Source organism: Mastomys coucha, unplaced genomic scaffold (assembly GCF_008632895.1).
Source record: "Mastomys coucha isolate ucsf_1 unplaced genomic scaffold, UCSF_Mcou_1 pScaffold7, whole genome shotgun sequence".
Lineage (NCBI taxonomy): Eukaryota > Metazoa > Chordata > Mammalia > Rodentia > Muridae > Mastomys > Mastomys coucha.
Window position 1 is genome coordinate 36,085,081 of NW_022196913.1, and position 9,742 is coordinate 36,094,822.

Consider the following 9,742-nt stretch of genomic DNA (forward strand, 5'->3'; position numbering starts at 1 on the left):
CAGTGGAATATTTGAGAATCAACTGAAGAGACTGAAATTTAAAGCTCCTTCTAAGTCCAAGGAAGGAAAGGGGCAGGAAAGGGCAATGTGATTAAGGAAGGATATAAAGATTAGGATGAGGAGCCTAAGAGGGAGGCTTAAAAAAAATAAACAGTGATTTAGAGATATAAACTATTTATAAAATCAAGTAGTGAGAAGGCCAGAGAATAATTCAGAAGAGGAAGCATTATAATCAGGCACCACTGAGTATATCAACCACCATGGTCACGTAGTTGTGAAAACAGTATGTGGCAGGATGTTAAAATTGCAAAGGACCTTCAGAACCAGCAGCCTAACTTCTTTTACAGGGCCAGCAGTGCCGGAAGAGATGCACTAGCCCATAATCAGGCCTCTATGCCTCCCCTGACCCCAGCTCTCACCAGTCAAAGGAAGGAACAAAAGCAAGCAGGAGTGAAGAGGGCATGAGAACTTTAAGGTCACAGGATCAGGACCTGAGCCATGGGCTGACCACCACCAGGGCTGGAGCAGAGGCATAGCACAGAGGGATCTCATTTCCTGCCCTAAGAGCCAAGTGTGAGAAGGTGGTGAGAACAGCAATAGAGGGAAGGGGAGTTTCAGGACAAAAGGCCAGCACACAAGAGCTTTATGCAGGTACTTAGAGACAGAGTGGAGGGAAGCTCCGACTGCTACTTACACAAGTCCTCCGATGACAGATCGGATTCCTGGGGTCTGGAAAGTGTTACATACCATTATTCTAAACAAGGCTACGAGATAGAGCAAGCAATTATAGGCCATTTAGCTTAACATCATTTACAGAAAAATATTAGGAAAAGTTTATGAGGGGCAGAGGGGACAACTCGACAAGCATATGGTAATTTGATTAGGAACAGGCCACATGCTGTCACTGGAGAAAAGTTTTAGCTGGCTTGCTGGGCTTCTTTGAAGTTATTGCCTTCTCAGTTCTATATATTAATCCATGTTTTTTCCCCCTTTCAATATCTATAGTCATTAGAAAGGAATTTAAGATGTCTAAATAAAACAAAACCAATCATACTCAAGGACATGAAAATACAATGGGAAGAAAACTGAATGTTAAAGATCAATGATATTGTGAGAGAAAAATGCTAGTAAATGGCAGAGAGCAAAGTTTAAATCATATTTTTTTTTTTTAAGAAAAATACTTCAATTTCGGTCCTTCTCCTCATTTCCTAAAGTTCTCTGAAGGAAAAAAAAAGGAAAAAGAAAAATGGATTTTAGCTTGTATGAAACTGAAAACAAAGCAAAATACTTAGCGTGCACAAAGTTTCTCTGTGTGTATGTGTGTGTGTGTGTGTGTGTGGGTGCACTGATACAGTTAAAAAGTGGCACAAGAGGAGGGATACTAGATTAATCTCTCCTTTTGGGATTTTTCAGTTTAAAAGTTTTCAAAGAGAAAAAGATGACTTTATGGTTCTGTAAGTATTAGGTTAATATCAATACTCATATTTCTCTGATATGTTTCCACCACTGAACAGTTACAGAATGGTAAGAAAAAATGAAAAAATTAAAACCAAAAGAGAACAAAATATATACATTTTATATAACATAACAGATGCATATGTACACATGAGTATAAACACACACACACACACACACACACACACACAGTAACTGAAGCCTCAATGATCTTTGCTATATTCTTATAGTTTTTGGGTTGTGACAGTCTATTTTCTTCAGGTCTGGACTCAAGAGATTGATGGCATCTGCAAATCGACTACATTTATTGGGGGCAAGTCAGTCAGTCTTGTTTACCATTGAATTATCAGGGACTAAAAGTGTGGCATAAATTTTAGGGAATGAATAAATTTGAAATGAATGTAGGCATGGTAGTAGATATTTATTGTTTGTCAGATTCTATAAGTGACTCCTTTCATTCTCAAATATTCTTTGAAAGAAATTCTCTAATCAATCCTATTTTTAACAGTGAGGAAACAGAAGCATTGAGAAATTAAGCAAGTAACTTGCATAAGATTATATATACATCTTTTAACTGACAGGTCCTAAATGGAGACACTTTGGATTAAGGCCCACATTTAAATACAATATTACTTTTTCCCAGAAATAAACACACTGGAACTGAAGAGATGGTTGTGTGGTTAGCAATACTTGTTATTCTTCCAAAAGATCTGGGTTTGACTCCTAGCACCCACATTGTAGACCATAAGTGAGTGTAATTCCTGTTCCATGGGATTCTTCCTTGCCTTCTGACCTTCATGGACACCTTGTGGTATATGTGCATTCAAACAAAAACACCCAAATATAAATAGTAAAAATATTAAAGACAGAAATGAGACTACTGTGTATAATAAATCTGTATATTACTAAGTACATGTAAAGAAATTATACATAAAGCAGGAATGTTTTATTTTATTTTGTTTTACATGTCTAGGGATGGAAAATGGGGTGTTGCACATATAGACAAGGGCTTTACCACTGAGCTATGATCCAGCTTAAGGCAGGGGTCTCAAGTGTCTCAGAAGGTTTCGATATTGCCATCACCAAAACCTCTTGAACTCAGGGGCAATGGGAAGTAGACAGCTTAATTTCTCAGGTAGCAAAACTCCTCAGCACCCAAAGGAGCCATAAAGACTCATAGGTAGAGTACAAACATGGCTCGATTCAGCTCTAATCACAAATTGGAGTCCTTGATACAGAAGAAAAACCTTCTTTACCCTTCATGCTCATATAAAAGCAAGGTTTAAGGTTCTGTAGTATTGCAATCTGTGAAGAGAATAACCATTGGCATAAGTGGATCTATCTGTGTCCTAAATGGTTCATCAGAGGCCTCTTAGGTTAATATCTACCTTTGCTGAGGAAAAGGTCTTGTCAGATCAGGCCACAGCTAATTTAGAAAAACAACAACATAAAACTCTATTTTCTGTTTGTCTTGCTTTAAGATACCATTGTTCTAATATATGATGTGTATGTATGTCCTTATTACTTCTTGTTTTAAATTTTTTCTTTATGTTGTTTCTTCTTTGATCATTCTGGAACCAGTTCCATAAAAGAAGATATAGTTTATACTTTTAAAAATAGAATGAATGCATTAAAACATTAATTATTTGGGCCTTGTGAATGCTAGACAAGAATTTATCACCGCGCTACACCCTCAGCCCTAGGCTATGCTTTGGCTGGGTACCTGCATATGACGAAGGTCTTAGGGGACAGATGATCAAAGCTGATGAAAACAAACTTTCCCAAGCTTGCTAATTTGTGAAAAGAATCCCAAGAGACCTTACAAGAAGCCTCTGGGACATGCAGGATAGATGGAAATCTGAGAAGAAAAGGACTATGTTTGGCTAGAAGAAGCAATGTTCTTCCTTTTCTTCTGAGTCTGCTCATTTCATATCTCTGCTGGGTCTAGCTGCTGCCTCTGAGGGACCTAGTGCTTCTCAGGGTTCAAAGGAAATGACTTCTATGGCTGACAGGGCTCCCCATTTGGAAATAGCTTGTTTATAATGTAGTCACCTTTCAACTGGAAGAACACTGTCACCCTGGAGGCAACTCTACAGAAAGCCTGTCACTTCAGGTTGATCCAAGTTTCAGAGAACTTGCTTTGAGGAATGGGGTTAAAAGTTTAGTTTCACTATGCAAGGAAAGCATGCCCAACTGAATATAAGGTGAAGTGTGGTGAACGAAGCAAATGCAGCCTGAGGCTTAAAAAGACGAAACATAGAGCAGATCTATAATCTGGTAGTAATGGGAATCTGTGGGGATAGCCAGCAAGGGAAAGGGGGCAGCAATCGTGCATATGAAATCAGACACCACTCTACATTCACACAATGGTGGTGTCAACAGAGTTGCAGAACAGGTATGATGATAGCATTTGAATGAACAAAGGATAGGATGGGAGGGATGCAGCAGGGCATGGAAGGAATTGGTGGGGATTCAAGAACAGTCTTGTTAGTTAGAGGGTCCTCTTCCTGTTCTAGTCCTTATCAGTGCCACACCTTGCCTAAATTAGAATGACAGACAAGCCATTCTTAATGACTTGCTCTTAAAACTATTCTGGTGTGGAGACAGAGGCATGTTTAAGTTGTTGTGAGAATGCATACTTTAGCTGACATGGTAAAGTTTTTACTCTGAAGTAACTATCTTTACTAGTGAGAAGAGAAATTTGTCCATGTATATGACTTGTGAAGAGTTTCAGAGAAATGAGGCCCTTGCGGCCCTTCCTCAGGCCAGGGGAGTAAGTGCAGAAGAGGGCTGCGTGTCCAGAGGAGGTCCTTGCTGTTTCAGCAGCAGCATGGCTAGTCTCTTCCTCCCTCAGGGATAGGCACATCCTCTCACAGGCACACCCACTCACCATTAGCTAAGAACAATCACTCTCTGTGTCACAGCCTGGCCACGCCTGTGGTGGGGGCAATGTAGGACTGCACTTGCAATCTCCCAAGCCACTGTTCACTTCCTTTGTGTGGATTCTTTCTCTGTGTAAAAGGCAAACATTGAGTATACCCTTTTGGGGGTACCAGAGAGGCATAGAACAACACATTTCAAAGGATGGCTAATGAGCATATATTTTACTTTCAATCTGTCTTCACTGCCTTTTCCCAGAGAAAAAAGGTTCTAAAGGTGCTACTCCACAGCCACTCATTGGTCACACCCTGACCTTTTCTCTCTGAAGACACTATGACCCATTATCTTTAGCACTCCATTTTAAACACCTTTAGTTTTGTCATGAATATGTATCATGGATTTGGATCACATCAAAGCAGTGATATCAAATTAGAAAAGGAAGATGTTTCCTACTAATAGTGTATACTATACCATTGACATTAACAATCTATTTCTCTTTAAAAAAAGATATTGCATATATGTGTATGCACATTGTCTGGCACATGCCTGTGGAAAGCAGAGGACAACTTTTAGAAGTTGGTTCTCTTTTTCCACCCTGTAGATCCTGGGGGATAAAATTCAGGTCATCGGTGTTGGCAGCAAGCACCTTTACCCACTGGACCATTTCCTTGGCTCCTAAATTATTTCTTGTTTTTTGTTTGTTTGTTTTGTTTTATTTTTCGAGACAAGGTTTCTCTATGTAGCCATGGCTGTCCTGGAACTCACTCTGTAAACCAGGCTGGACTCGACCTCAGAAATCTGCCTGCCTCTGCCTCCCAACTGCCGGGATTAAAGGCGTGCATCACCACTGCCTGGCTAAAATTATTTCTTAGTATGGAAACTTATGTACTTAGAAATTTCTCTGTCTACTAATCAGCCAGTCACTATTAAACAACCATCTTGTTCCACCTTTGTCTTTTACCTCCTCCCCAAAGTCCCTATCCTCAAAGAAGTTAGAATCTGGCAAAGGAAGGAAAACATGAAAACAAATGATTATAACAGGACCTACAGCAGTGGTTCTCAAACTGTGGGTCATGACCCCTTTTGGGGTCAAAAGACCCTTTCATAGGGGTCACCTAGGACCATTGTCAAACACATATTTTTACATTACAATTCATCACAGTAGCAAAATTACAGTTATGAAGTAGCAACAAAAGTAATTCTAGGATTGGGGTCACTATAATGTGAGGAGCTATACCAAAGAGTTACAGCTTTAGGAAGACTGAGAACCACTGTCCTTGAGTGTACAAGGTAACTACAGAGACAAGATAATGTTAGTGGCAGTAGAATATTGGTTAGAAAAGGATCTATGAACAGGATGTTATCTGAGCTGAGCCTTACAGGGTAGGGAGGACTTTTACTCGTGATGTGCATGTGACTGTATATGAGCAGGCTAGTGGGCATATGTGTGAGAGTATGTACACACAGTGAACAGGACACAGGTAGCTGGGAAAAAAATGGCCTCTGGCTCTAGAAACCCTTCAGGTCTAGGGATTGGTAAAGCAACTATCTTGTGTGTTTCAGGGATCATTCTGCAAACCAGACCAATGAGATGAGATTTGTCTAAGCTATGATCTCCATTTCTGGATTCAGTATTTTCCTGGGTGTGCTTTATTCTTGTTTTTCTTTATACAGCAATAGATTTTTGTGGTGAGACTGGTATCTCAAACTTAATTCTCTGTATTCTCGTTTGGGAAGTGCCCTGTGGAGTATGCCAGAAAGGCGTATTAGAGAGCTTTGAAGGTTGGCAGCAGGCATTCCAGGAGGGAATTTTCCCAGCCAGCTGGCCAAGGGTGGCCACACTTTGGGTGGTGAGGGAGTCCTTACCACTTCAGTTGGTCGGTAGTATTTCAGATCCACAGTCACGTGAACTTTGCCGGTCTCTTTACATCTGCCCACTTCATTTTCATTCTTTCCTTCCCACCTGCAAAGAAGACAAACAATCAATTCTTAATTGCTTAGTAGCATGTGGCCACACTGTGATGCTCAGGATGGCTTGCCTGTCTTCTCCCAGCAGGAGGGCATAAGCACATTAACAGCAGGGGCAGGCCCACCCTCAACCTTGTTATTAGAGCAATTGTGGCTTTCAAAACTTTCTGTATTTGTTTGAAAGGAAGTTTAACCCCTCACCCTGCTTCCTTTTAAAGAATATCAAGATGAATTCAAAACTGAGACTTTAGTCATAAATAGATTGTGGGGGGAATTGAACAACTTTTAGGGATCTCAAAGAATTTTTATACTTTAAAAGATTATTCTTTTTAGACATTTATTATGAATTAATTAATGTCATTTACCCACCCTTTCCTTTCAAATGTTAGGCACAGTTAGTATGAGTCCATCGCACCCTACTTGGGGATATGCTCCATACCTTGCTGGCTCTATTGTTCATCCCTGCATTATGTCTTTGTGAAGGAGGCCTCACCACCTCACCACAGATGATGAAGCCTCCCCAAAGCATAGAATTCTTCATTTCCTGTCCTCTAGCATCATTTCCCCTGACTCTGCTGGGATGTTCCTAGACTGTAGCTTGCCTCACTAAACATCTGCAGTTGGCAATAATAAGGACCCACTATGACCCTCCAGGGGCACACTAGGGTTCACAATAGGCTCCTAGGCTTCAAGAGCTTCTCGTGGGAAACTCTACTAATCTGCTTTATGTTCTCACTTTTCATTAAATGGAACAACTAGATTTGGGCCTGGTGGTGCACATCTGTAATTTTAGCTATTTTGGAGGCTGGGTCCTGAAAAAGGAGGATCTTAAATTAAAGGGCAATATAGTGACCTCTCCATCTCTGAAGAAAGAAGACAAGAGAAAGTTCTTGATTTACCTTAGGATTTCTATAATCTAATATCCCAATAAAAGAATATACTATGTGTTTTAGGTTATTTTCACAAAAATTTTTTTTTGGCATGGAAAGAAAAGAAGTGAAAAAAATCTGACTAATGTTTGGCTTCAGTGCTTATCCTTAGAATGAGTTTGCTTTATCAGCTGGGACTCAACATAGGACAATTTTGTGTGCTCCTTAAAAGATCAAAGGGAAGAACAGAACAGTCAATGGTTCCTTGACTATGTCACAGATTCCTCTGAAAATGAACATTAAATACTGAAGAACATTATATATCAAAACAGGTTGAATACAGACTAGGCTCATGAACTTTATTTTTGATTAATTATATGAATATTTTATCAAGTCACCTTTGCCAAGAGATAAACTTGGCAGCAGAGGGCAACTATTTTTCCCTTGAAGAAATACTTACTTTGCTGGTTTGTGATTTTCCCAGTGGACTCAAGGCAGATATGAAAACCATCCAGTGACATAGAAAATAGTAATAGTATACTATGTTAATCTATATAAATTATATAAGCAGTCATTTCCCATGAATTTTATCTTGATCAACTAAAACAGAAGCATTTGGTAGTCTACTAATTAGGCTTAATTTTTTTTTTTTTTTTTTTTTTTTTGGTTTTTCGAGACAGGGTTTCTCTGTGCAGCCCTGGCTGTCCTGGAATTCACTCTGTAGACCAGTCTGGCCTCAATCTTAGAAATCCACCTGCCTCTGCCTCCCAGTGATGGGATTAAAGGTGTGGGCCACCACAGCCCTGTTTAGGCAATACTTTTTAATGTTGGGTAGATAGTCAGACAAGTAACACAAAGCAGACAATTTCAAAGCATCTTTTAGCTATATTTTTGTCTACATTTCATACTGTAGAAAGAGACACAGTTCTAACTGTCCTAGATACCTCTAGAACAGCATCTCCAGCTAAGCCAAAGGGTTAACAGAAACATTTTCTTTTCCTTTTGTAGCTAAGCATTTAATGTTATGACAAACAAACTGACTTACTATATATGCACAGATTTCACACACTCTGTGCACGCACACACACACAGACACAGACACAGACACACACACAAACATCCTCATACACAATACCCCTGCCTCATACCACACACACACAAAACACAAATATACAAAACACAAATATATACAACACACTAACTATATACATACATCCACACTTAAAAAGATCCCCACCCACACTGTCCTCTCCCCACATTTAAACTCATAAATCCTTGGTAAGGCTTCCAGACAGATTGCCATTTGGTTACGGAAAAAAATGAGGGCAGTCAAAAAATCTTCAGTCTGATAAGACTTGTTTGAGAGAAGCCAGAGTGTAATGACTCTGAGCATTATAGTTTACATACACTATGCTACATATCCTTCCTTTCTACTCTTCTTCTACATCACCTTCCCCTGACCCTGTTTCTTCAATATTATCATCTTTTCTCCAAAACCACCCTTTGATTCTGGAAAACCTTTTTTTTCAAGGGCAGAAAAAGCAGCCAAGGTCAGAGTTGTTCCTGTGACTCAGTGGATCTGGCCATGACCATCTTTTACAGCCATGAAAAAGAATATTTTATTCTTTTTACATTTATTTACTTACTGTGTGTGTATCTATATCTGTGTGTGGCACTCTTCTGAAACTTTTGAGAGTTTGTTCTCTGTTTCCACCATGTGGATTCTAGGGATCAAACTCAGGCCATTAGGTTGGAGGCATTTCATTCTTATTTATAACTGATTGTTATAAACAAGAATTTAGAATTGACTACTGTTTCTCATGGTTGGTTTGCTATCAAGCATAGTTGAGATTTATAACACTAGCTAAAAGGGGAAAGGTTAAAGGAAGGCTCCTTCCCACCTCAGGAGCTTATTAAATGCAAAGGCAGACTTAGGGTTAATATATCTTTGGCACATGTGATCCAAACACTCAAGAAGCCTTTCTGGTGGCTGGCTATCTGACCACTGTCTTTTGGGCTTCCATCTTGTAAACTGTTGATTACAGCCAAATAGTTTTGTCCTCTATAATTGGTTCAGCCATACTGAAAAAACAAATAGAACCATGAAATGGGTCACAGCAGAACAAGTTCAAAGAAACCACCTTCTTACCTGCACTAGATCTTCATATCATTCAGTTACAATACAAGAAACACTTGTGTTAACATGTGAATGGTAATAGCTAACTTGTACCAAGTGAAGCTGTAACTCCAAAGCAGAACTTCAGTGTCAATGAAATGACCATGTCTTCACAGGGACTAGAGGATTCAGTTAATTAACAGGAATTACTACTTACTAATTTAGATTGGCAGCTCCTTAGGCACAGATCCTGTATAATTCAATTTTAAAACTTACTTGTCAGAGGAGCAACAGAATCACTCAAATGAAGAAGATGGGGTCCTATTAAATGAATATTTTCTTCAGTGGAAAAGCCACTGGCAAGGTACTCATTCTTTCATAAGCAAACCCTTATCCATGTTTCTGTAAGTGGCCCTAGTGAAAAACCATGGAGCCCCTCTCCCTCTCCCTCTCC

The 9,742-nt window shown here is 39.5% G+C and overlaps 1 protein-coding gene across 1 annotated transcript in view; it reads right to left on the minus strand.

The window, feature by feature from the left end:
• Gmds (GDP-mannose 4,6-dehydratase) overlaps positions 1–9,742 on the minus strand; it is a 567,052-nt gene that overhangs the window by 95,390 nt on the left and 461,920 nt on the right. The window contains exon 9 of the mRNA XM_031357964.1: positions 6,202–6,298. Within this exon, the coding sequence (XP_031213824.1) occupies positions 6,202–6,298 (97 nt within the window). The remainder of the gene's footprint in view (positions 1–6,201; positions 6,299–9,742) is intronic.